Source organism: Zea mays, chromosome 6, assembly GCF_902167145.1.
Source record: "Zea mays cultivar B73 chromosome 6, Zm-B73-REFERENCE-NAM-5.0, whole genome shotgun sequence".
Taxonomy (NCBI): domain Eukaryota; kingdom Viridiplantae; phylum Streptophyta; class Magnoliopsida; order Poales; family Poaceae; genus Zea; species Zea mays.
In genome coordinates, this window is record NC_050101.1 from 128,945,669 (window position 1) to 128,973,609 (window position 27,941).

The following is a 27,941-nucleotide window of genomic DNA, read 5'->3' on the forward strand; positions in this document are numbered from 1 at the left end:
AAACCGGCAAGTCCAAGAAAGCTCCGAATTTGTGTGACCGTCGTCGGTGTAGGCCACTCCCGAATGGCAGCAATCTTGCTGCTATCCACCTCAATGCCCTGCGGAGTAACCACATAACCAAGAAACGAGACACGTTGCGTGCAAAATGTGCACTTTTCCATGTTACCAAACAAGCGAGCAGCACGCAAAGCGTCAAAAACAGCACGCAAATGTTCTAAATGCTCCTCTATAGACTTGCTGTAAATAAGGATATCATCGAAATAAACAACAACAAACAAACCTATGAAGGCCCGTAGAACTTCGTTCATTAAACGCATAAAGGTGCTGGGAGCATTAGTCAATCCAAATGGCATAACCAACCATTCATATAAACCAAATTTCGTTTTAAAAGCCGTTTTCCATTCATCACCGAGTTTCATTCTAATCTGATGGTAACCGCTACGCAAATCAACCTTAGAGAAAATAACGGCACCACTAAGCTCATCTAGCATATCATCAAGGCGTGGAATAGGATATCGATAACGAACTGTGATGTTATTAATACCACGACAATCTACGCACATACGCCATGACCCATCTTTCTTTGGAACGAGTAAAACAGGAACCGAGCAAGGGCTAAGAGACTCACGAATGTAACCCTTATCAAGCAGCGTCTGCACCTGGCGCTGGATCTCCTTCGTCTCATCTGGATTTGTACGGTACGGGGCGCGGTTCGGAAGAGAAGCGCCGGGGATGAGATCGATCTGATGCTCAATGCCACGGAGGGGAGGGAGACCCGGTGGTAAGTCCGTAGGATAAACATCAGCATACTCCTGCAAAAGGTTAACAACAGCAGGGGGTATATCCAAAGACGGTGCATCATCAAGCGGAACAAGCATTCGCGAGCATACAAGTGCATAACAGGGCATATGAGCTTCATGGAGATCATCAAAATCAGCACGTGTAGCAAGTAAAACAGGAGAGTGTAACTTGATTTCAGATTTAATAGGTGTGGCTGATGTCGATTTGACTTGTTGTGCAGTTTTAGCAGCCCTAGTAAGATCATCTTTCAAAATTTGGTCAGGGGTCATTGGATGTATAATTATTTTCTGGCCTTTAAACATGAAAGAATAATGATTTGAACGACCATATGATGTAAACTATCAGTATCATATTGCCAAGGTCGACCTAATAACAAAGAGCATGCTTCCATAGGAATAACATCGCAATCAGCATAATCAGAATAAGAACCCAGCGAAAAGGGGACACGTACCGAACGTGTTACCTTTATTTTACCACCATCATTAAGCCATTGAATGTGATACGGATGTGGATGTGTGCGAGTGGGCAAGGATAATTTCTCTACCAACGCTGTACTTGCCAAATTGTTGCAGCTGCCACTATCGATGATGATGCGAATCGACCGTTCGTGCACGACGCCCTTGGTATGGAATAGAGTGTGTCGCTGATTTTTTTCGGCCTGGGCAACCTGTGTGCTGAGAACACGCTGCACAACAAGACTCTCATACCTATCGGCGTCGATGGGATCAACGTGGACTTCCTCATTTTCTGCATGGTTAGTGGCAATCATAGCATGACTAGTTTCCTCAGAATCACTGGCTGAAGAGTACTCACCATTGTCACGTATAAGCAAGGTACGCTTGTTTGGGCAGTCCCGAATCATGTGCCCAAACCCTCTGCAACGATGGCACTGAATATCCCGTGTACGTCCTGTGGAAGAAGCGGCGCCTTTGGCAGGGGGCGCCACTGGCTTGGTCGTCCCTGTGCGCGATGTAGTGCTAGGCGTAGAAGGTGCAGGACTGGAAGGAGTTGAGCTGTGTGTTGGACCCCGGCCTGCAAAAGAGTTAGTATATGTCTTTGATCGTCGTCCCTGCACTTCACGTTCAGCTTTGCAAGCATATTCAAACAATGTGGTTATATCAAAATAATCCTTATAATCAAGTATATCCTGAATTTCCCTGTTCAAACCACCACGAAAACGCGCCATAGCAGCGTCATCGGACTCAACCAAACCACAACGAAGCATACCCTTTTGCAACTCCTGGTAATATTCCTCAACAGATTGTGAACCTTGTTGAAAACGCTGCATTTTGTTAAGCAAATCACGAGCATAATAGGAAGGAACAAATCTGTGGCGCATGGCAGTTTTTAATTGGGTCCAAGTAATGACACTGTTAATGGGAAGTTTTTGTTTATACTCACGCCACCAAATTAAAGCAAAATCAGTAAATTCACTAATGGCAGCCTTCACTTGGCTATTAGCAGGAATATCATGGCATGAAAATTTCTGTTCTACCTCCAATTCCCAATCAAGATATGCAGCAGGATCATATTTACCATTAAAAGATGGAATTTTAAATTTAATCTTAGAAAATAAGTCATTAGGGGGATGACGAACCACACGACGTGCACGACCACGGCGATCTCCATCGTCCTGCTCAGTGTCACCGCCGTATTCCTGCTCCATCTTTGTGGTCAATGCATCAAGGCGTGCCAGGATGGTGTCGAGTGTGGTGCGAGTCGCCGTTTGAGCAAGGTCAAGTTGGTTGAAACGCTCGGTCGTCGAAGTGACCGTTGAATCAAGCCGTTCATGCATCGTTCTAATGTCAGCAGCAAGTCCATCAACTTGTCCCCTGACTTCCTGCAACTGGGCATCCACCATGTCGTGTGCTCCTGCCATAGTTAGCGCAAACACCAAAACACCAAAAGGAGAAAAAAAACCAACGACAAAAACAGGGGTGTACTGTTCACAAGGCGCTCACACTAGTGCTGTTATCAAGTTCTTATCCGTTCTTACCAAGCCACAGTGGTGAACTGCAACCAACAGGTGGAACCGGTGAAAGATTGGATTAGCGATTGCCTGGAGAAACAGAAACCTTCTCGTCGTAGAAATATGTGGAGTTTTGGGTAGGCTGCACTCAAGTCAAGGATTAGCACGATCAAACAATAATGCAAAGTTGAATTATAGTGCAAAACACGAAACTATATTGCTGGCCACAGGTGCAAAGGATGGATGGAACTAGCAGAATGGCAGTACCGTAAATATTGTACTAGTGATGCCAAAAAGGCACTAGTAGAAATCACAGGTGATTTTGTTTTTCTTTTTTGTATGATTTTTTTGATATTTTTCTCAACACAAGAAGCAACAAGATAGGAGCTACACGAAGTTTCACCTAAAACAGATATCAGATGTGGTCTATAGAAAATCAGGAAGTTCTCTGAAAAGCGTGCGAGAACTTTGACAGATTTTTTTCTTTATTTTCCTGAATTTTTTTGACAATTTTGCCGAAACCCAAACAGACCGTAGGTGAGTTTGGCCGGCCTCAGAATGGTGTCAACTAGCTCCTGTAAAAATTTCAGATTTTTTGGACACCCGAGCGAAAAGTTATGCCCGGTTTACGGAAGGTATCTCAAGTTATGTTTTCAAACGACCGGGATGAAACAACCGTATCCTTTCTCCTTCGTTGTTTTTTGTTTCTGTTTTTTTTTGACGTAACCGAAGGAGAAAAACAAGGAAACGATGTTGACTCGGTTTGTTTTTTTCTTTTTCTGTTTTTTTTCGTAACCGAAGGAGAAAAACAAGGAAACGATGTTGACTCGGTTTGTGGCGTGATCAAAGGGTAGATGGTGGCGGCGCTAGGGTTTGAATGGTGGAAGAACACAATGCAACCAGCAACAAATGACGCGAAAGCACACAAATTCAACAATGCAGATTATTGAAAGAAAGTGCGAGGCTCAAAAGGGTGCTGGGATAAGATCTAACCTGAATTTTTATGTGGTTTTGTGGACTGTAGGAAAAAAAACGCTCGATAAACTCACCGATCAACCTGGAAATCTGATACCAATTGATGAAGCTGAGGTGCCCGATCTTTCGGCGAGTAGGGATAATTCCGATTTGGCGGAAGATGACCCTTGCGATCCGACTACGACGAGCAAGCCCGAGGCGCCAATGCAATCGCTGAACCAACTCCCTGTGGTTACCGACCTTGCTGATGCGAGATCGGCCTGATCACGAAGATCGTTTCCTGTGCGCAATCGAAGAACGAACAAGAACAAGATGCGAACAATCTAATCTATTACTCGAGGGTGGAGTTCTGATTACACGAAGACAGCGCAGATTTGCGCGTGTTCGAGAGTAGCTAAGGCTAACGTAAAACAAAACTCGAGAATAAAGGAGGCGCAGCTCCTGGATAAATAGAGGGGGCGCAGCCCCTAGGGGCGGCCAACCCTAGGTCGTCCACTATGGGCCTCAGTTGGGCTGGTCGTCTATTCTTCTGGGCCCTCATTCTTCAGTAGCATGACGAAGTTAAGATCTCTGGCACGGGCCCGAGTGATTGGCCCAGCTAATGAAGGAAGTGGCACGGGCTCGAGTGCTGCTGGTGTCGTACTCATAGTGATGTCCTCATCATTTATCTTCTAGTTTCCGGACGGCAGTGCAGTATTTTCGCATTGAATCGCTCGAACAATCCCATTCTTTGTTTATCTGGCTTATGACTACCAGAGAATCTCCGTATACCATCAGTCTCTTGACGCCCAGTGATATAGCAATGTTCAGTCCATGAATCAGAGCTTCATATTCAGCTGCATTGTTAGAGGCTGGATATAACAACTGAAGGGCATATCTGAGGTGCTCGCCTCCAGGTGCGGTAAAGAGGATCCCCGCGCCTGCTCCCTGTAGCTTTAACGAGCCATCAAAATACATTCGCCATACTTCTGCGGTTTCTGGGTTATCTGGTACTTGTTGTTCAGTCCATTCTGATACGAAATCAACCAGTGCTTGAGTTTTGATGGCAGTGCGAGGTCGAAATTCAATGTCATGAGACCCCAGCTCGCAAGCCCACTTGGCTATTCTGCCAAAGGCTTCTTTGTTGTGAAGAATATCCCCTATCGGAAAACCAGTGACTACTATGACTTTGTGGTCGTCGAAGTAGTGACGTAGTTTGCGTGCAGTTATAAGTGCTGCATATAATAGCTTCTGAACTTGAGGATATTTTTTCTTCGAGGGACCCAGAACTTCACTGATGAAATAAACAGGATGTTGCACTGGGTAGGCATGTCCTTATTCTGCTCGCTCGACTACCAACACGGTGCTCACCACGTGAGTCGTGCAAGAGATATACAGCAGCAAAACTTCAGCTGGTTGAGTCGACGTGGCCCGTCGTGGCGGTTTCAGCACTGGTGGTGTTGTCAAGAACTTTTTCAATGCGTTTAGGGCTTCCTGTGCTTCTGAAGTCCACTGAAACTTGTCCACCTTCTTGAGTAACTTATAAAATGGTAAGCCTTTTTCTCCCAACCTGGATATGAATCTGCTCAGGGCTGCCATACATCCGGTAAGTCTTTAAACTTTCTTTTGTGATCGCGGTGCCTCCATCTTCATGATAGCTTCGATCTTTTCTGGATTGGCTTCAATTCCCCGGTGGCTGACAATAAACCCGAGTAACTTTCCTGCTGGTACCCCGAAGACACATTTTTCGGGGTTAAGCTTTCATCGATATCACCGTAGACTGTTGAAAACCAACTATAAATCTTCAATGAAATTTTCCAAATTTTCTGTTTTGATTACCACATCATCCATGTAAGCTTCCACACGCTTGCCCCAGTGATCGGCTAAGCATGTTTGAATAGCTCTCTAATAAGTCGCTCCAGCGTTTTTGAGGCCGAAAGGCATGGAGGTATAGCAGAAAGCACTGAATGGAGTGATGAACGCTGTTTTTTCCTCATCTTCTTTCGCCAGGCTAATCTGGTGATACCCAGAGTAGCAATTCAAGAAGGACAGCAAAGAACATCCAGCGGTAGAATCTACCACCTGATCTATCCTAGGGAGCCCGAAGGGATCCTTTGGACAGTGTTTGTTGAGATCCGTATAATCGACGCACATGCGTCAATCCACTTTATTCTTTTTGAGTACAAGAACAGGATTGGCTAACCACTCGGGATGTAACACCTCTCTAATAAATCCAGCCGCGACCAAGCGAGCCACCTCAGCGGGAATGGCCTCTCTTTTGTCGGGCGTGAAACGACATAACTTTTGCCGAATAGGCCTCGCCTGGGGGTAGACCTTCAGTTTGTGCTCGGTCAGTTCTCTCGGGACTCCTGGCATATCCGCAGGTTGCCATGCGAATACGTCTCGGTTATCTTGCAGGAACTGGACGAGTGCGCTTTCCTATTTGTCATCCAGGCTGGAGCTGATGATGGCGGTCTTGCGTTCATCAGCGAACCCGAGGTTGATCCTTTTAGTTTCTTCAGTCGCCCGCATAGAGGTCGCGGCTTGAGCTTCATTCGCAGGCACTGCAAGGTCTTCCTCAGGCTTAGAGTTTGCCTGCACAGAAGAAATCGTCGATGGTTTGGTGGTGAGGGCCGCCTGGATGGCCACTCGGAAACATTCTGCGGCGCCTTGGAAGTCAGCGCGCACAGTTATGATCCCTTGCGGCCCTGGCACCTTCAATATCATGTATGTGTAATGTGGAATGGCCATGAATTTTGCCAATCCAGGCCTCCCGATGATGGCGTTGTACCCACAGTCGAAGTTTGCCACTTCGAACCTTAGGAACTCGGTTCTGTAGTTCTCCGGAGTTCCGAAGGTGACCGGCATGTAGATGTGGCCCAGCGGGTATTCTCCTTCAGTCGACACGATGCCGAAGAAAGGAGTATCTGACTCGTGGAGCTCTTTGAGGTGAACTCCCAAGCCTTGGAGTGTCCGGGGGAAGGTGACGTTGATGTTGCTCCCCCCGTCCACTAATACCTTCTTCACCCTGCTCTCTCGGATCACCGGATCGACAAGGAGCGGGTATTTGCCTAGGTGGTCGAAGTTGAGCCACTGATCTGCCCGAGTGAAGGTGATCGGGTGCTCCGACCATCGGTACGGAGCGGGAGGACCGGTGGTCGCCACCAGTATTTGGCGATCGTTGAGCTTTTGTTGTCTTTTGTTCTCCTGCAATCCGTGTCCGCCGAAGATGACGTTGACCTCTCTGTCAACGCGCGGGAAGGCTCCACCTCCTCCCTCCTTTTGTTGTTGGGGTTGTCGCGGTTCTCCTGGTCCTCCCCGCGGCGGAGGAGGAGGTAGAGTTTGGAAGGGTCGGTCGTGCCCGACGGAGTGCTTGAAGTCTCTGCAGTTCCGAAGGGTGTGACGCATGTCTTTGTGGTATGGGCACTGAGCATCGAGGATGTCGTCCAGCGTGCGCTCGCCTCCTCGAGGTCCTCCCCGGGCACGAGAGGCGGGTGGTCCAGCGGCGTGAACTTCTTCGCGAGGCCTCTTCTCCCATCGTTTGTCAGGCTGTTGGTTCGTCTAGCGTCGTGGTGCTGCTGGTGCAGGCTTCGTTCCTCTGATGAGGTCCTGAGCTCGCTCGTCGGTGGTGATGTAGAGGTCGGCTTCCCGGAACAGTTGCTTGGAGGTAGTCGGCGCCTTCTGTAATATGGTGCGGACGAAGGCCGAGTCGTTGGATCCTCTGTAGAAGTCCTCGATCACTGCTGCCTCCACGACCTCGGGGATACGATTTCTCATGGTCTGGAACCTTTTGAGGTACGACCGGAGAGTTTCGTCCCCCTGGCGCTTGATGGATTTGAGGTCCCATGGTTGCGCCGGTTTGTCGGAGAGGGACTGAAAGTTGGCGGTGAAGCGCTGACTGAAGTCGCTCAAGTCGTCGATGCAGTGTCGGGGTAGATGTCGCAGCCATTGCAGTACGTCTTGCCCAAGGACAATGGGTAAGTATGCGGTCATTACGTCCTCGATCGTCCCGGCAGCTCGAGCAGCGGTGGTGTAGACGGCTAGCCAGCCTCCTGGATCCTGCTTAGGTTCATATTTGTCGACATTGGATACCTTGAAGTTAGGAGGCCATTGAATGGCCCTGAGGCGTGGAGTAAGTGCAGATACTCCACACATGTCTTCCTATCGTCGGGGATGATGTCTGTCCCGGGGAGGGGAGTGGTTGTCGTGGTGCCTCGACCGTCCCCGGGTGGTACCGCCTGTCGAAGCCGTTGCCGACTCAGTCCTGGCGGCCTGACTCCGGGCTAGGATGCTGTGATCCCTGTCGTACTCTTCCCAGTGGCGGATCTTGTTCTCGTGTCGACGTTCACGCGAGGCATTGATGGAGCTCTACGCGTTCCGGCGACTGTTGATGGCGTGTCGTAGATCGTTCGGCGGGTGAGCGAGAGGTAGGAGGTGATTGGCTGCCTGAGTGAACAGCCGCCGATAGCCCTCGGCGTCGGGAGTCCGAGGGAGCCCATTAGCTATCCGAACCAGCACCCCTCCGACTTCACTCGGCGTGTTCATGGCTCGAGCGAAGTCGGGGTTCAGGTTGCGCCCAAAGAGTGGATTTTCCCGACGTTGCCTTGCCTCCTGCTCGGCTTGTTCCTGAGCCCGTCGGCGATCACGCCGTCGGGAATTCCTTTGTTCCCTAAAGACACGTTCCTCCGGAGTTTCTCCTATCTCTGAGACCTCGTCTCGCGATACATGCTGCTTCGGGTCCCGCTCTCCGGCCTCGTGATGTCGCCGGATATTTCGGCGTCGGTTCCTTCGTCGGCGGGATTCCCGCTGAGGAGGTTCCTCTCCGGGTGCAGTCGGCTCGTCGTCGGAGACAGGGGGCGACTCCACTCTCCCGATGAAGAGGACGTCGGGGTAGAATGGTGCAGCTGTCGTGGCAATCTGCTTTCTGTTCTCCTTTGAGGGCAGAGGCACAGAAAGAACAACTTGCTTCCTTCTGGTTTTATTTGTTTCTTTCTTCCTTGCGATTTGTGTCCATTCTTTTGTCGGAGAGGTAGACAGTGGAGTTCTCCGGGTCAGCGGGCCCTCGGCTCCAGGCTTGCTGAAGGCGATCTTCTTTCGGAGCGCTGGAGGTTGCGCTTTTCCCTGCTTTGCCCCAATATTTTCAGAGGTTGTTGGAGGAGACTTCCTCCTTGGCGGATCTGCGATGCGATGTAGAGTTCCTTCCTCATCCGCTACAGATGAGATAGTTCCGAAGCAGAACTTGGATCCAGGGCGGAGGATAATCTTGTGATGGAAGGTGACGGCCATTGAGCTAGCTTGGATCGGAGACACACCCCCTACCTGGCGCGCCAGCTGTCGGTGTTTTGGGTCCGACCGCACACCCGGGGTTGCCCCTCAAGGTGTTTTTTAGGAGTAGGACGGTGTTACCGACTGTAGCTCAATGGTTCGTGCTGGATGCACGAGAAATAGTAAACAATGGTTTACAGGTTCAGGCCGCTTTGAGATGCGTAATACCCTACGTCCTGGCGAGAATGCTTTATGTGACTGGTTACAAGGGGGCTCTCTAGTGCGGAAAACGTAGAGAGTTGAGGTGGATGGCTGAGTAGTGAGTTTGATCTTTTCTGAAGGGGTGCCCCCTAGGCCTTATATACTCGACCGTGGGGCATTACATGTGGATATGATAACAGTATGCGCCTAAATGATAGTGAACCAATTGAGTCTATCTTCCTATAGTTCCGCCGACCCATCCTCGCTTGGTTCCGTTGTACGGGGTTCCAGCGCGGGAAGGTCGGGTCACTGTTGTGATTACTTGCTCGAAGTCATTGGGCCGTCTGGGCTCGCACCGATCCGGCCTTACGTCAATCTGCTCCACTGGTCGTTCCTCCCCAGGCCCACGAAGGGATGACCTTACGATTTATTGGGCCCTTTGGCCTTTCATGAGGTCTTTTATCCTTCCAGTGGACCCGGGGGATATCTGTCCCCCACATACTCCCAACCGGCCATTTTAAGGTGTGGGAGCCCAAGCAACATACCAAGGCATATTGTAGATATTTTTAAGTGGTCAAACACCCAAGTGCTTAATAGAATCACTCGGTGATTAGCGTAGGTGCTTTGCGATGTGCTTAGGTTATTTAGACCGCTTATGCGGTTGCTCTAGGTGAATCCTACTTAGTTGAGTGAGTTTAGAAAAACCACACAACCCCTCGGCTCTTGCGTGAGCCATTGTAATTGTTCCGAGTGGTACGAGAGACTTGCGAGACCGTGACAACCGTGTTTGTGTCACGGCTGCCACCGTGTATCGGAGGGAATGAGGCCCACGGCGTTTCGATCGGAAGCTTGATAGTGGAGATGGTGGGGAGCATCCGAGAGGAGCCGGAAGCGTAGCACCACTTGCGTGTGGAGAATACTCGCGACTCTCTATGGAGTTACTCGACTGTGGTGCTTGGCCCTTGCGTGGGCTTCCCTTTACGTAGGGGCACCAACGAGGATTAGTCGGAACCTTGCGTGGTTCCAGATACCTAGGTAAAAACTTCAGCGTCATCCACGAGAGTTTGCATCTCTACCTTGCTCTTTACCTTCCGCATTTACATTAATTATTTAAGTTTCAATCTTGTCTTTTTGGTAGATTGTTTAGATTGAAACTTAGCCTTTGCGGTAGAGATAGCAACACTTAGACAAAATCTAGTTTGCACATTCTAGTTTGATTAGCTGCATAGGTTTTGCTCTAGGGATTTATTTGTGTCCTTAGAGAAAGTTTTAGAAGTCCTAATCCCCCCTCTTAGGTGTCACCGTTTCCTACACAACTCACGCACACAAGTTAGGAGGTAAGAGCACAAAGACTGCACAACAGTATTACAGCTAAACACAAGTGCCCAAGTCTTTATCTACTAAAGCAAAGGTGTGAATTCGATGTCTCGACGTTGTAGGATGTTCAATGACTGCGTGGTGTGGAGCTCCATGCGCCTAGGGGTCCCTTTTATAGCCCCAAGGGACCTAGGAGCCGTTGGAGCTCCATTTGGTAGGCTTTAGTTGCCTTCTGTCCGCGTGTGCACTGGACTGTCCGGTGCACACCAGATAGTGAACAGTGCAACGACTATGAAATCCCTCATTGGCTGGTTTCCTATTCTGGGGGGCCCTGGACTGTCTGATGGGGACACCGGACTGTCCGGTGCTCCACTTGATCGTTGGCCCTCGGCCAACGTGGTAGCTAGACGTTGGTGGCCGGCACACCGGACGGTCTGTCGCTCCGCACGGACGGTCCGGTGAATTATAGTCGACGCAGGCTAGAATTCCCGAGAGCAGGCAGTTGGCCGGACCTTCCGGTGCCTCTTCAGTCCAACAACCTTTTTCCTTTTTCTTTCTTGTTTTCTTTTGCTTCTTTTGACTTGACTTCTTAGAGTCCCTGGCATTTAGACAAATATGATTAGCACACAAATAGTTAACTAACTGTCTAGAGCTTACCTTTCTACTCGGTCCGTATAGATTTGCACTATGTCCTCTTCCGAGCTCACTTTGCTTAATATACCTACGCTCATGTCTTATGTTAGTCTAAACAAAATGTGTTGAACATCTAATCACCAAAACAATATAGAAATGGCCCAAAGGCACATTTCCCTTTCAACCATAAGTAGTAAACGGTGGCTCATTGGGGAAGTAAGAACCAAAGCCACTGACACAGGGTCCTTGGCCATATGGCACACGACAAGCACCCCATCGGGCACGACCACCACATGGTCTCACTGCCTGAGGCCTGGCAACAAGAGTACAACAGTTGGTTGGGTGCATCACCACACTTAGCCATTTCGTTTCTAGGCTTGGGGAAAAGGGCATGCCCCTTTACAAGCTCCTCAGGAATGGCGACCAGTTTTCTTAGACCCTATAAGTCCAGGAGGCCCTCGACCAAATAAAGCCATTCCTGACCTCACCGCCGGTGTTAGTCGCGCCCACCATAGGTGAACCTCTCCTCCATTATGGTGTCGCTACCACCCAGGTGGTCAGCGCAGCGCTCGCCGTGGAGCGGGCAAACGAGGGCCACACACTCAAAGTACAAAGGCATGTTTACTTCATCAACAAAGTACTAACCAAATCCAAGACTCGATACTCGTAGGTCCAAAAGCTGCTCTACATAGTACTCATTGCCAAAAGAAAGCTAAAACACAACTTCAATCGACGCCTCGTGTCAGTAGTTAGCTAATTTTAGTTGGTTGGACCAATTAATGAACTAATGGATGGTTGAGGGTGCAACTAATAGTCAGTTAAACTATTAGTTCGGGGTGTTTGGATGTCTTCAGCTCAAAACAACAAAGAGCATCTCCAAGGGACTCTCAATTTTTACTTTATTTACCTCTTCATAAAGATTACATTCTATATGTAGCATCTCACTCCAATAGACTCCATTTCTCATTCTCCAAATCCCAACAGCTACATTCAACTCTCTCTCCCTCCACTCACCGACGTGTGGGTCATACACATCATCTCACACTTGGCAAGTTAGTTTGGCTAGAGATGAGGCCAATTTGGAGAGTCGCATGACTTGACGAGTTAAATGGCTAGTTTGTTGGAGAGTTGTTTTACTGTTGTGTAGCTAAAATTTGGCTTGGCGAGCCATTTGGCCCGTCTCTTGGAGGTGCTCTAATAGCTGAGCTATTAGTTAAATTGTTTGGATGTATCCAACTAATTTTAGTAGCTTTAGTTATAGTGTATTCAAAAAGAGCCTGACAATAACATTTCGACCCACGTGAGGCTAGCGTCAACACTACCCCAGATCCAGCCTCATTAGACTAAAAACTCACCGCTCCAATACCCGTACATGTTGGTACAATTCCACACCCATATCCGAACCCATCGGTTATTCTATACTCGATGGGTACCCATACCTGTTTAGAATGGTGGAGCTACTCCTGTCTGCCTAACTTCGTTTATGGCAAATAAACATGTCTCGATAATTTTGTTTGTTAAACTTCCCGAGTATTTTTGATAAACTCAATCAATATTTGATTGTAAACTCGTTGAGTGTGACACTATGCCTCTGTTTGTTTCAGATTTTTTTCAGATTCTGATCACCAGAAGCTACTATGTTGTCAAACTCCCAGCCTTTCAACCCGCTTCTATGTGAATCAATTTAATCAAAACGATCCAAAGTCAACGTAAACATATAATCAACCGAGTCGTTGCGATAGTAGAAAACCGTCAATTTATACATATTAAACCCAATAAACTCTTTTATCATCTTCTGCACATAATCTTCACCATATTCAGATTATAGCTAGATTATAAAAAAAATCTCCTAAAAAAACTGAACTGAACAGCCACTATAAAAGATTACCGAAATTTGGCAGCCCAGCGAGCCTAACCGCTTCAAGGAATTTCACACTCCCAGCCCATTTTACCGAAACGGTCCTTACTACCATCTGTCAGTCAAGCTGCGCTCCGCTGCCTCAGTGGCTCTAACTGTCTAGTAAAAATATTCCGCTGAAATTTTCAACCACTCCACAAAAAAAAAACTGATTTTTTCCCCCAATCTTCCGTCGCACGGCACGGCACGGCGCGCCTCCTGTCTTCTCCCTCCAGCCCGGCTTATCCGTTCGTCGCGCGCCCCGGCCTTCTTCTCTTGCAAGCTAGCGCCAACGGGAATGCCGTTCCAATTCAAAAACTGCGGTTGAATTCCCCACCAGCCCTATAAGTTCCCCGCCTCCTTGCTCACCTCCATAAACCAACCCAAAAGCCCCCCAATTTCACGCTAGATAAACCATACCCCAACCCTCTGACGATGCCTTCTACGCCGACGCTGGTCCCTCCGTGCGACGCGGTGGAGCCACTGCTGGCGGAGTCCTCCGACCGCTTCTCCATGTTCCCGATCCGCTTCCCGCAGATCTGGGAGTTCTACAAGAAGGCGGTGGCGTCCTTCTGGACGGCCGAGGAGGTTGACCTCTCTGCCGACGCCCGGCACTGGGACGAGGCGCTGTCCCCCGACGAGCGCCACTTCATCTCTCACGTGCTCGCCTTCTTCGCCGCCTCCGACGGCATCGTGCTCGAGAACCTCGCGTCCCGCTTCATGTCCGACGTGCAGGTCGCCGAGGCGCGGGCCTTCTACGGCTTCCAGATCGCCATCGAGAACATCCACTCGGAGATGTACTCGCTGCTGCTCGAGACCTACATCCGCGACGACGTCGAGAAGGACCGCCTCTTCCGCGCCATCGATACGGTGCCCGCGGTCCGGCGCAAGGCGGACTGGGCCATGCGCTGGATCGACGGCGGGGAGCGCTTCGCCGAGCGCCTCGTTGCCTTCGCCTGCGTCGAGGGCATCTTCTTCTCGGGCTCCTTCTGCGCCATCTTTTGGCTGAAGAAGCGCGGGCTCATGCCGGGCCTCACCTTCTCCAACGAGCTCATCTCCCGCGACGAGGGCCTGCACTGCGATTTCGCCTGCCTCCTCTACGATGTCCTACGCAGCAAGCTCGACGAGGCCCGCGTGCGCACGATCGTCGCTGACGCCGTCGACATCGAGCGCGAGTTCGTCTGCGACGCCCTCCCTGTCTCCCTCGTCGGCATGAACGGGGACCTCATGAGCCAGTACATCGAGTTCGTGGCCGACCGCCTGCTCATGGCGCTCGGGTGCAAGAAGATGTACAACGTGACCAACCCCTTCGACTGGATGGAGCTCATCTCGCTGCAGGGAAAGACCAACTTCTTCGAGAAGCGCGTCGGTGACTACCAGAAGGCCTCCGTCATGAACAGCCTCAACGGCAGCGCCGCCGCCAACCACGTCTTCAGCATCGACGAGGACTTTTGAGTTGGCGCGCATGATCTATTTCGCAGATAATCTTAGGATTTCCGTGAGCTGCGTGGTGCTGTTTCCTTCTGTTTTACGGGTTCTTGTTCCTGATGTAATGTTTAATCAATTTCCCGTTACACCGGAAGCTGTAAATTGGGACTAATCGGGACCAATATAACGAGCTTCTGGAATACAACGGGATCAGCCTAAGCTGCGGCCATCGTGTTCAATGCATTGGCCGCAACGGATGATGTCCTTCTCGGACACGGCGCAGGGCGCTCGATGAAATGCTCAATTGAACTCTCTCACCTGCGCTCGCAGCCAGGCTGCTCGACGAAATGGGCAGGGGGTTTGACGGAACGCGTGAGGGGGCTAGGGGGTAAAAGGATGCCGAAGTTAGACCACACGTCATGGATTAGGGTTTTAGGGGCAGGGTCAGGGTCAGGCCGACAACTCCGTTGGCGATTTGCTGGCGTGGTGCCGAAACCTTCATATTGAGGTTTAGTTGGTTGGGAGGTAGTTTTGGTTGTTAGTCCAGCAACAAGTACAGAGCATGTTTTTTTGGCTTTAATCAATACTTGCTTCTACTATTTCTATAATATTTTTGTCTCTACATTACAGCTGCAGCAGTCCAAACAGCCGTCTTTAATCTAAAGCGAACAACCTACAATAGAGCCTTCCAATAGAAAATATAATGATCTTATCCTATAAATTATCGTAAACGAGTAATATTTTAACAAGTTCAGATGATAAAAAATCTAGAAAATCTGGGATATGTGAAAATTTTGGATACTCTTTTTGCTAGGATTTCAAATTTTTAACCGTGAATCTAGCTAAAAAAGCTGAACCAAATATAATCAAATAATTTATTCAATTTTTATCGCAAGTTATTGGCGTGACCCTCGGTATGGAGGAATTTGGCAAAATGGGTCGTTCTATCTTGCCGCTCTGCAAAACACACCGTCACGGGTAATTTTGGGGCACCTGGCAGGTGGGCCCACGAAGCCTTGTGCCGATTATGCCCTTACGGCCTCAACGCACGCCGTCTGTTTCCCATTTCCCTTTCTTCTCTGGAGGCCTCTCGTCTCTGTCTTCGCACGCAACGCCATTTCCTTCCTCCTCCTCCTCCTCTGTCCAAGCGGTGGCCGTCGGAGGCTAACTTTTCCGGCGACGGTGACGACGTCCACCAATCCCCTCTGTAAGCGAGGCTCCTCTGTAAGCTTTCCCCTAACTTCCCCCAACCCTCTGTAACATTTTCCTTCCCAGCCGGATGTGCGGCGAACGCGAGCAGGTGGATCCAGGGGTCGTCCAATCCTGTGATATCTGGTGACGACGACGTCTACCACTCCCTCCTCCCCCATTCAGGTAACCTTTCCCCTCCCCTCTGTCGCGGCGTCGTGGTGCCCCTCAATTATGGCGGCGCCCAAGGTCTATCCCCGCCGCGGCAGCACCATATTTTTAGTGAGGATATTTTTGATAATTATGTGTAATAATTTGTGCTGACACTAGAAATAGGTGGTGACAATTCCGTGCTCGCGTCATGGATTGTAATGATGATGACACCATGTCCATTGACTGGAGTAGCTTTATTATTGAGAATGCTGAAAATAAGGATAATGGGAAGACGGGTGATATGTTTAGAATCTGTGATGAGGATGAGATGTATGCGTTCTTGGGACTTGGAGATGAGGATGAGGAGATGAATCGAACCAACCCAGAACCAAGCAACTTTGCATCTCATTTTACATCGGAAAGTAATAGTTTTGATCCAAGTAATCTAGATGCTGCCATGTCAGTTGATGATGAAAATGCAGAAATGGTCGATATATTGCACGATGTTGACCACCCTGATCTGAAGTTGGGTACTCTCTATCCATCGATGAAAGAGTTTAGGCTAGTTGTGAGGCAATATGCTATAAATGAGGAGTTTGAGCTTGGCATAACAAAGTCGGATAGAAATAGATATAGAGTGTACTGCAAAGGGAATGATTGCACATGCCCTTGGAAATTGAATGGTTCTACAAGGCCAGATTCTAGTGTGATGGTACTAACCTTTCTTCTGTTTCTCTCCAATTGTATAATTTTGTTCACAAAAGTTGGTGTTACTTACATCTTTATTTTGTTTTGTAGGTTACCGTCCTAGTGAATGAGCATACATGTGCTTCAAGCAGCCGGATTAGTTATGGGAATGCCAATCAAGCATGGGTAGCACAGAAGGCCTTGCCTTTACTAAGAAATGAGCCTTCACTTGGTGCTAAGGCTTTTCAAAACAGGTTACAACACACTTACAACTGTAGGGTTAGTTATGATGTGACATGGAAAGGAATGCAAGAAGCTCTAAAAGAGATGTATGGCAATTGGGATGATAGTTTTAGTATGTTGTACAGGTGGAAGGAAGAAGTTTTGATAAAAGCCCCTCATAGTGTGGTGGAGATAGACACCCAAGTTATAGATGAAAAGGTCTACTTCCATAGATTTTTCTGTGCACTTGAGCCTTGTATAGAAGGGTTTCGTGCTGCGTGTAGGCCTTACCTTAGTGTGGATTCAATTGTACTCAATGGTAGATGGAATGGTCACCTAGCAGCTGCAACAACGTTAGATGGACACAATTGGATGTACCCGGTTGCGTTTAGGTTCATGGATTCTGAGAGCAAGGATAATTGGGTTTGGTTTATGACACAACTTCGAAGGGCCATAGTGAATATGGAGAAACTAGCTATTTGTACTGATGCCGGCAAGGGTTTGATGACTGCTGTGGAACTAGTTTTCCCACAAGCTGATAAGAGAGAATGTTTCAGACATTTGATGCAAAATTTCATCAAAAGATTCCATGGAAATAGTTATAGAGGAATGTATCCTGCTGCAAGAGCGTATAAACAAGCTGAATTTGATAGGCATATTGGGCCCATTTTGCATTCTGACCCTGAGTGATTACCTGGCTAAATAGAGATCACAAGTTCAAGTGGATGAGGAGTACTTTTGATCCAGATATCAAATGCGACTACAACAACAACAATTTAGTAGAGTGTTTCAACAACTGGGTCAAAGACCACAAAGACCTGCCAGTAGTTCAACTAGCAGACAAGATTAGAGAGCTTATTATGGTCCTATGGGAGAAAAGGAGGAGAATTGGTGGCAAACTTTGTGGAACTATCTTGCCAGCTATAGTACATCAATTGAATATAAGGTCTAGAGGACTTGGTCATTTAAAAGTTGTAAATGTTGGAAATGGTCATGCTGAGGTTTTTGATAATAACCCCAAACAAGAAAGACATATTGTTGATCTAGGAGCGCAAGAGTGCTCATGTCTGGAGTGGCAGCACACTGGGAAGCCTTGTGACCATGCCATAGTTGTCATCACTAGTTTTAGAAGTGAAAGAATCGAAAACTATGTGCATGATTTTTATTCAGTACAAAAGTTTAGAGAAGCATATTGTAGAGTCATCTATCCTATAAGGATCGTTCACAGTGGCCTCAAGTTGATATGGACCCTGTTGTAAAAGGGCCTTTAGCAAAACGAGGTGTTGGTAGGCAAAGGAAATTACGAATCAAAGGTTGTCTGGAAGGTGGGAGTAAACCTAAGACAACCAATAAAGAAGGTGGTAGGCAAATGAAAAGAGGCCCTATACGATGCAGAAAATGTGGAGAGCTTGGTCACAGACAAACAAGTTATAAGTGCCCACTAAACGGTACCAAAAAAAAGAAATAGGAAACAGAGGAGTCGCAAATATGCGGGTGCAAATTAACCTTCACAGACCGACATTTAGTCTCCGAAGTCTACAAATGATAGGTACATTTCACTTATAAGTCTTTTGCTTCAAATGTCGTCATATAATGACTAATTAAAATTTTATTTTGTAGTAGCCTTGTACTTGTGTCAGTTAGTGGCATCCAAACTTCAAGTGCGCCAAGTGGAGAAGGTGGACCATCCACTGTTTTAGAAACACAAGGTGCATCACCAAGTGGAGAAGGTGGACCATCCACTATTTTAGAAACACAAGGTGCAGCACCAAGTAGAGAAGGTGGACCAGGAAAAGATGGAAGACCTCTTTTATTATTAGGACCATCCAGTGTAGCGCCAAGTCTTCCAACTACTCCATCATGCCATGGCACTGGTCCTAGAATGCTTAAAAAGAAGCTCACACCAAAAAAGGAAGGCATGGGTACCTGATATGTAAAATTTCACATATGTTGTGTGAACTATGTGTTATTTGAGACCAACAATCTTTTATTTGAGACCAACAATCTGTTCATTTATTATACAATTGATCTGCTGAGCTGTTCATTTATTATATAGTTGACTGTCATTCTGGCTGTTATTTTCACATTCTGGCTATTCTTTTTTGTTATTCTGGACAATGAACAACTGTTCTTTTCTGTTATTCTGGACAATGAACTGGATGAAGAAAATAACAGCCACAATGAACAACTAGTTTGGATTCACTGAACAAACTGTATAGACAAGATGAATGCAAGTTGTTCATTGTTCAGTTATTTTCATGATGAACAATCTGTTATTTTCACATTGTTCAGTTGAATGCAAGCTGTTCACTGAATTCAACGCTGGTGGGAGCTGGACTGGCTGGTAATGGTTAACTGAATCAGTGAAAATAATAGATTGTTCAGTGAATCCAAACTAGATGTTCATTTTCACTGAAACATGCGCTGGACTGGCTGCCTGTTGGGAGCTGTTAAAATGCCAACTAGAGAAGGTTAACTGAATTCAGTGAAAAAAATAACAGATTGTTGGTTGTTCAGTTGAACACTGAATTTCATAGGGTTATGTAGATGAAAATGAACACTAAATTTCAGTTCACCATTAAACCCAGAACTAGAGTTCACATAGACATCCGAACATACCATTACACAAGATACCATACATTCAGTTCACCATTACATCCACACATCTAGAATTTCAGTTCACATACACATCCAAACATACCATTACACCCAAACATCTAGAATTTCAGTACACCATAAACTCTGAACCTAGTCGGAGTAGCTAGGCATCTGGTCTGAGTTGTAATCAGCGCCCCAAAACTTCTCAATGTGCTCTTCAAGGGATAGGAAGCAAGTCCGAATCAGGAGAAGGTAGTGGGCTTTCAATCCTCTCTAAAGCCACCTTCTCGTCATGCTCCAATTGTTCCTCCTTAAAAGTTGCATCCAATTCCTCTTGGCAAAAAGGGAGTCCTGGTCCAATCCTTCGGCGGCGAATTCAAGTGCTTCCCGAAGTTCTTTAACCTCAAATGCAGTCAACCCTTTACCCAAGAGTAGCTTCTCATTGCAAATACAAGATATGCTTGGCATGATCCTGCATCAAGATGATTGCTTTATCTGTGATTTCAGAGCTCTTCGACATCCCTGCATCCATTAGTACACGACGAGGAGTAGATAAAAATTCACCACTGCAGATAAACACTAAACCTAAAACCTAAAATACAGGGTGCACAACCATGCCTAAGCGTTGATTAGTATAGGGGAAAGGTTACTGAGGGAAGGGGAAGGTTACCTGCGAGGGGACTGGTGGACGTCGTGCCTAATCGTCGTTCCCAGGTTCGTCTCCGATGACCGCCACTTCGACAGAGGAGGAGGAGGAAAGAAATAGCGTTGCGTGCGAAGACAGAGAAGGAGGAGAGGCGTCCAGAGAAAGAAAGGGAAATGGGAAACAGACGGCGTGCGTGAGGCTGTAAGGGCATAATCGGCACAAGGCTTCGCGGGCCCACCTGCCAGGTGCCCCAAAATTACCCGTGAGCTCTTTTGGCGAGCGAGCAGACTTAAGCAACCCGTTTTGACGAGTTCAGCTTGAAACGGTGTGTTTTGCAGAGCGGCAAGATAGAGCGACCCATTTTGCCAAATTCCTCCCCAACGGTGGCTAGCGTTGCCACCACTTCTCTACGGTTGCCACCACTTCTCTACGCTTGGTGATATAGCTTATTTATTCCTAAACCATCTAATCACTTTCTTGTAAACTCTTCAGTATTGCTCATCACCCAATATCTATGTTTTGTGTTCACATCTGATGTTGCCATATGTTGAACACCAAATTTGGCAGCACTTGTACTGTCAGACGGTCCGCGAGCAAGCTCGGACGGTCCGGTTTATTGCGGGATCTTTCCAGTTTCTTGTGATATAATGTCGGACTTCGTTTAGGATAAGGTACAGACTTCTTCCCCTATAAATATGAAAGGGTACGATCGATTTAGACACACAATCTAATCGAACCAATCTATTTATATTACTTATCTTCATTCCTTAGGCCTAGATGTAGCGTAGCTCTAGTTGTAGTCCCCCAATCTCAATCTTCACCTCTCCTCGTTCTACGTCGTCTATAAACGCTTTAGGTGGATTGCCGATTCTGAAGCAACCATACGATCTCTCCTCCCCGACAGGGTCCCTCCGAGAAGGAGAGATCTAGGTTCTACACAAATCCCTTTGTGCGCATCGCAGACGATCCATCGAAGAGGAAAGATCATAGGTTCAATAAGAAGCCCTCTACGTGTATCGCAGATGATTCGTCGCCTATACGCGGATGGCCCACACACCTGCAGAGACGAGTGAAGCTCTCTACGTAGCCCCAGAGACGTTCCACACACCAATAGAGAGGACCCCCATGTCCTGTTCCTTGTGAGCGAGCTTTAGGAATCGTTGGTGTTTGGCCCAAAAAGGCATCAACACATTTTTTACGACTCCGCTGCGAGTAGAAGCTTTAGATCTACAAATCGGCTACAATTGCCAATCCTAAAGATCTCAATTATGTTCCCATAGACAATGATACGAGGTTGACAATATATAATTTGTCGGCCAAAGAGTGGAAGGAATTTGAATACTAGATGAAGAAGCTAGACGAGGAGGCAGAGATGTGGTACCTCTCGCACTTCACAATAAATCCCACCAAAGGGTCATCCATGGTAGGGAAGTGGAGCTCCCTTCCCTGATAGCCTCGTCGCAGCCCCCACTTTAAGTAACATCATGTCATCCCACGATATTCAGTTTGTTTAGAATTCTTTTGATGATGAGATAAGACTTATGGTGGAGTTTATGGATAAGATGGCGCGTGCACTAGAAAAAAATATATGCCAAGTTTTCCTTCACGTGATTTGGGCATCAAAACGGTTGCACCCAACAACTCGGCAACAATCCGATCTCCACAGATCCGACCACTAGATGGCATGTCGATGCATTCATATCCTGGTCAACGACTGTCACCGCCTTCCCTATGTGATAGATCAGTGCTAATGACCATGGACGGATACTCTAGGAGCAACCACACACAGTCTGGCACCACCGTGGATCGTTCGATACCTCACACTGGACCGTTAGGCACCATTGTGGACCATCCGCTACCTCACACCGGAAATTCCAGTGCTCCCAAAGCCAGACTGTCCGGATAGGAGTATACGGTTTTGACTAGTACATGTAGTGCACAATTATTCCCCACACCTCAGCAGCACTAGCCTCCTCCACCTTTGACGCACCAAGGCTGAAGCATGCCACACCCGAGACTAGATATTTTTCAGTACCCAGGGGGCTAGAGGGGTGCACACCACCACACACTGCCACATTGGGTAATACTTGGGTGGAGAACTAGCATAACAATGCCGACCGCCTGAGCCTCACCTCACGAGAGCCGGTACCCTACCACCCGCTACTATTAGGGATGGCAACGGGCACATTTTACCCGCGTGCCCGCGGGTAAAAACCCTATAGGGTGCGGGTTTGGGTGTGAGTTTGTACCCGTGGGTACGGGTACGGGTTTGATTCTCAACCCGACGGGTTTTTTCTCGTGGGTATGAAAATGTTGTACCCGTGCCCGCAAACCCGCATACCCGCGCGCGTGTGTATATATATATGTATATATATATGTATGTATGTATGTATATGTATATATATATATGTATGTATATATGTATGTATATATATATGTATGTGTATGTATGTATATATATATATGTATGTATATATATGTATGTATATATGTATGTATATATATAATATGATAACTTGTGAGTATTGTGCCCGCGGGTGTACCCGCGGGTGCCATAAACCCGCGGGTAGTGGGTTTGGGTAACATACGCTACCCGTCGCGGGTAGCGGGTGCGGGTACGGGTTTAACATTAATCTCGCGGGTATGGGTTTGTAATCTCTATACCCGCGGGTTTTAAACCCGTTGCCATCCCTAGCTACTATGGATAAATCCGGGAGGAAATTGCTGAATTATTTCGAGTCAGACTCGTAATTAGCGTGTCTGGCCTAGGACTATCATATCAAAAGTCATATGACCACTAATTTGACACCGTCCTATACCCTCTAGGGACCAAGGTGCTAGATTTCCCTAAATTTTCGGGTGAAAGCATTAGAAGCACACACGAGCACATAGGCTAGTTCTTAGCACAACTTGGAGAATTGACCAAGGAAGATTTTCATGTTCTCTTATTTTCAATTTCCCTCATTAACATCGCATCCGTCTGGTATGCTGCCATGTCTCTTAACTCTATTAGTTTTTGGGGTGACCTAGAGCACAAAATTCATGAACACTTCCCCTCTTGGGATTATGAGTTAGGCTTAGTCGATCTGGTGTCGTTACAACATGGACGCGATGAATCAGTTAATGACTATTTTAGGAGATTCCAAAATACAAGGAACCAATGCTTTTAGATAAATTTGTTTGATAATGAGCTAGCTGGGTTGGCCTTCAATGGATTAAGGTCGAGTCTTAAAGAAAAATTAGAAGGAACTCAATTCTTCTCTTAAGCAGGAAGTCGTCGTCGTCTCAGGCCGTCGTTCAGGCCGCCGCTCGCGTCTCATGCCGCAAGAAGCCGTCGTCGATGTTTGGCGACCGGTCGCTGCTGCTCACGCCTCAAGCAGTTGTAGCCGCCGCCAGGCCCCGAAACCCAAACCCTAGGGTTTGGATATCTTTTGTAGATGCCCTGCCCAGTCCAGCTCAACCATATGGCATCGTCTGGCATGACTTTCCTCTAACTATTGAAAGCACAGAGCCTATAATATTATTTATATATTTATATATATATATATATATTCTATGATATATTTTGCATTTTGCAATACATTTATTTATCTCAGTATATAAGACGTAACTAAATCTAATTTAAAAGACTAAGAAATGTATTTAAGTCTTTCTATTAACACTAGTAGTATTGTATCAATATACCGGTACCAAAAAAAGAGCACCATTTATATTATGAGATTAAAATAAAAAATGATTACGTATTATATTATGGAGTATACCGGTCACCAAACTAAACGAGTCTCTACTCCTGCCAAACTATCGGTGACAATTAACTACACAGCTTTTATTGTGCTTACTGTACGATCATACCTCCCAACTTTTGTCATCGGAAACCGTAGCCGGCCATCGGGATAGCTTTGACTGGCGGCCAGAGAGATCTCTACCGCAGCTCGTTCGCAGCATACCGGACCGGCGGCGGGAAGGATGGCCGGATGGGCACCGCCGCGCCCCGCACGGTCCTCCCTATGCCGGCTGTCTGGTATCGGCGTGCACATGCCTGCCCCACGCGGCCACGCGCCGCTGGTCGCATGCATTCCCAAGAAGCAAGGAGCCCACGTCGTCACGTGATGAGCTCGCCGGCGACCCGGGCCCTCACCACTCAGCAGGATCCCACCTCCTCATCCTCTCGACCAGTCACGTCGACCTCCTCGCCGGTCACTCAGTCCGGCTTTGACCCACGTCGAAACCCTGCGCCGCGCCCCGGCCGGGCCGCTGGTCCATGTACTCCACGAGGCAAACCGGTAGGTAAGTTAAGGCCCTGTTTGGCACAGCTGCGTAAGCTGCTCAAGCGGCAACCCACAAGGACCTGGTCCATGGAAATGGAAGCACAGCGGCGCCCTGCCGCTACCTCGTAGCGCGCGCCACAGCATTCCGACACGGTTCACGGACGTGTAGCCCCCCATTTGGCCGACCTCCCGAGCAACTCACATCACATGCCCCCTTTCTGGCGCGCCCATTCCCCCTCTGCGCAAGCTCACATGGCCATTTACCACCCCGTGGTTTTACTGCACTGGATGATGTCTGTGCGTCGCCGTCGCCGTCGCGTCGGGCCCTATTAAATTCCTCCGCACCGCACCCCGGCCTGTCTCCCAACCGCCGCGCGCGCGCGCAGAACCAACCAACTTAAACCGCCAACACCGAGCCCAAGGCACAAACGTTCCCATGGCGCGGCTGGTGTCGACGGCGACGAAGGCAATGGCGGTCGTGGTCCTCGCGGCGGCGTCGGCAGCGCTGGCCGCGCACGACTACGGTGACGCCCTCCACAAGAGCATCCTCTTCTTCGAAGGCCAGCGGTCCGGCCGGCTGCCACCGAACCAGCGCCTCCGGTGGCGGCAGGACTCGGCCATCCACGACGGCGCCGAGGCGGGGGTACGGACGGGAGTCTGTCTCTCTCTCTCTTTCAGTAATCCCTCCCATTCATGCGCACACCATCCTCGTATGCGTACGCACGAGCGCATTGCGTCAGTAATGAACACGCACGCATGCTCTGCTGTGCACTGCAGGTGGACCTGACGGGCGGGTACTACGACGCGGGCGACAACGTGAAGTTCGGGTTCCCTATGGCGTTCACGGCGACGCTCATGTCGTGGGGCCTGATCGACTTCGGTCGCAGCTTCGGCGCGCACGAGGCGGAGGCCCGGGACGCGGTGCGGTGGGCGACGGACTACCTGATGAAGGCGACGGCGACGCCGGGGGTGGTGTACGTGCAGGTCGGGGACGCGTCCCGGGACCACGCGTGCTGGGAGCGGCCGGAGGACATGGACACCCCGCGCACCGTGTACAGGGTGGACGCGGCGCACCCGGGGTCGGACGTGGCCGCCGAGACCGCGGCGGCGCTGGCGGCCGGCTCCATCGTGTTCCGCGACGCCGACCCGGGCTACTCGCGCCGGCTCCTGGGCCGCGCCGCCGAGGTGTTCGAGTTCGCGGACCGGCACCGCGGGGCCTACAGCGGCAGCCTGCGCGCCGCGGTGTGCCCCTGCTACTGCGACTACGACGGGTACCAGGACGAGCTGCTGTGGGGCGCCGCCTGGCTGCACAGGGCGTCGCGCCGCCGGGAGTACCGCGACTACATCAAGCGCAACGAGGTGGCGCTCGGCGCCAGCGACGCCATCAACGAGTTTGGCTGGGACAACAAGCACGCCGGCATCAACGTCCTCATCTCCAAGGTGCGTTTTTTTTTTTTTGCGTTTGCACAATGCCGCACCTGTATTGGACCACGGCTACTACTCTCGTAGTCCACTGTTTTTAACTCTGAGGAGCATAGCCTAGGATTGCGCGTTGCTCCCGGCCGGTGACGCTGGCTGCTGCGCCCGTGGTAGCAGTGCAGCAGTAGGGGGGGCGCTCTGCCTCGGCTTTGGAGTACTCTCTCTCTCTGTATCTGGAGTCGCGCAGCGTCGTCGAGTCGAGCGCACATGCTTCCTCTGACGCCTCGCTGCCGGCTTTCCGCCTTTGTCTGCGAGGTTGCGGCGCCATTGACTCGTCAGGAAATGGCATGCAACTTTTGACGCGTCGCGGTCGCACCATACGGGCTGGAAACTAGATAGATATTTGAATTATAATAAGCTTATTTAAACATACACGATATTGATAATATCTAACTACAAATTTAGTTAAAATTGAAAAAAAATAAGGGTGTAGCAGCAGACATCAGCTAGTGTCGCACATGTCATGTCTTCTGCTTTGCAGATATTCCTTCCTCGTGTCGTGTCTATAGTGTACAAACATCTTTTTTTTTCGCTTGGTTTATTGGTCGGTTCATTGTTTTGTTTGCACCGGACTAGCTAGGATGGGATGACGGATGCGTGGGATTAGGCATTATTGTTCCCGGTCTAATATGGCTAGGTCTGGTCTTGGTTTTGTTGGCTACACCCAATGCTAGGATGCCACAGCAGCCGATTAGCACTGTCTGTACCGTGTATTAGAATATACGAAGCATGATTAGACCAAAAGATTCTACTATCTGGCAAAGACTAATCAACTTGTTATATATCGTAACGGCTGCAGCTTTTGGTCAGGGATCTCGATGCATGTGAAGTGAGCATGTTTCTGGCATCAGTCAGTGACCCAGGCTCTTGCTCCTAAAGCTGGTCTTTTGCACTTCTGCTACGTACTGATGTGTCACGGGCCTCGTGTATCTTCCCGCATCATTACGTGCTAATTCCAACGCAAAGGCCATTACGTAGACGTAGCGTAAATGTGTTATCCACAGTCCATTATATATTATCCTTTGCATGCGCACGCAGGAGGTCCTCATGGGCAAGGACGAGTTCTTCCGGTCGTTCCGGGAGAACGCCGACAACTTCATCTGCAGCCTCCTGCCGGGCATCTCCGGCCACCCACAGATCCAGTACTCGCCGGGTAGTCCAACCTATTCACTACTGTTTCTTTCAGCCATGGATACCTTCCCGTGCATGCGCTCAACCGACGTTCCATGCCTGCAGGTGGCCTCCTCTTCAAGGTGGGCAACAGCAACATGCAGCACGTGACGTCGCTCTCCTTCCTGCTCCTCGTCTACTCCAACTACCTCAGCCACGCCGACGCCCGCGTCCCGTGCTCCTCCTCCTCCTCCGCCGCTGCCGCCTCGCCCGTCCAGCTCCGCCGCGTCGCCAAGCGACAGGTGGACTACATCCTGGGGGACAACCCGCTGCGGATGTCCTACATGGTGGGGTACGGCCCGCGGTACCCGCTGCGGATCCACCACCGGGCCAGCTCGCTGCCGTCGGTCTCGGCCCACCCGGCGCGCATCGGGTGCAAGGCCGGGGCGGCCTACTACGCCAGCCCGGCGCCGAACCCCAACCTGCTGGTGGGCGCCGTGGTGGGCGGGCCCAGCAACAGCACCGACGCGTTCCCCGACGCGCGGGCCGTGTTCCAGCAGTCCGAGCCCACCACCTACATCAACGCGCCGCTGCTCGGCCTGCTCGCCTACTTCTCCCAGCACCCCGACCCAGCGCAGCACTGATGAACGGGCAGCTAGCTAGCTAGTAGTAGGTGTTGTAGTAGTATTCTTCCGTTGCTGCTGCTGCTCGTGCTATTTGTTTTGCAGTATTTATGTTTTGGTAGCATATATTGTGCCGATCCATTCCTGTAAAAAAAATGGCAGGAACGAGGATTGGTCCTACTGCTTGTACTCGTACTATGCCCCAAGTAAGCTGCTGTATGGTGGTAAGATGCATTCTGAAATCGCCTTAATTTCGGAGTTTCAGCGTCGTATATAGAAACCACTGCTGGACATATTGCTACTAGCCTACTACCGATACTATTATTTTCTTTTTGTTGTTGTGGGTCTCCTTCCGGCCTTGCGTTGTCCTTGCAACTTGCTAGAATCCAAAGCTTGCTTCAAACAAGCGCCTGCGTACTCCGACAGCTGGGCCTGCCTATCATTTCGCGTGGTGGCGGGCAGGCACGCACGCCGCACCACCTAAAAGAGCGAGGCAAGGGGA

At 49.2% G+C, this 27,941-nt stretch overlaps 2 protein-coding genes and 1 pseudogene across 3 annotated transcripts; 2 read left to right on the forward strand and 1 right to left on the reverse strand.

The window, feature by feature from the left end:
- Positions 1-13,255: 13,255 nt before the first annotated feature.
- LOC100193273 (Ribonucleoside-diphosphate reductase small chain) lies at positions 13,256-14,702 on the forward strand. Its single transcript, NM_001138420.1, has one exon. It carries the CDS (start codon positions 13,473-13,475, stop codon positions 14,490-14,492), a length of 1,020 nt encoding a protein of 339 aa, NP_001131892.1. The 5' UTR covers positions 13,256-13,472; the 3' UTR covers positions 14,493-14,702.
- A 4,654-nt stretch (positions 14,703-19,356) lies between these two features.
- Positions 19,357-19,833, reverse strand: LOC103629986 (uncharacterized; annotated as a pseudogene).
- A 4,616-nt stretch (positions 19,834-24,449) lies between these two features.
- On the forward strand, positions 24,450-27,711 carry LOC100216867 (uncharacterized). Of its 2 annotated transcripts, none has more exons than XM_008649229.4 (4): positions 24,450-24,882; positions 25,005-25,667; positions 26,745-26,859; positions 26,943-27,711. In XM_008649229.4, exons 1-4 carry the CDS (start codon positions 24,664-24,666, stop codon positions 27,458-27,460), a joined length of 1,515 nt encoding a protein of 504 aa, XP_008647451.1. In that variant the 5' UTR covers positions 24,450-24,663; the 3' UTR covers positions 27,461-27,711. The 2 variants fall into 2 exon arrangements, with proteins under 2 accessions (XP_008647451.1, NP_001136728.1); NM_001143256.2 differs by having other exon boundaries at positions 24,474-24,870; positions 26,943-27,697.
- Positions 27,712-27,941: the final 230 nt, after the last annotated feature.

Coding starts and splice junctions, on each gene's coding strand:
- LOC100216867 (XM_008649229.4), top strand. CDS start 24,664: ATGGCGCGGCTGGTGTCGACGGCGACGAAGGCAATGGCGGTCGTGGTC. Junction 24,883..25,004: donor AGGCGGGGGTACGGACGGGA/GTCTGTCTCTCT, acceptor TGTGCACTGCAG/GTGGACCTGACGGGCGGGTA. Junction 25,668..26,744: donor TCAACGTCCTCATCTCCAAG/GTGCGTTTTTTT, acceptor ATGCGCACGCAG/GAGGTCCTCATGGGCAAGGA.
- LOC100193273 (NM_001138420.1), top strand. CDS start 13,473: ATGCCTTCTACGCCGACGCTGGTCCCTCCGTGCGACGCGGTGGAGCCA.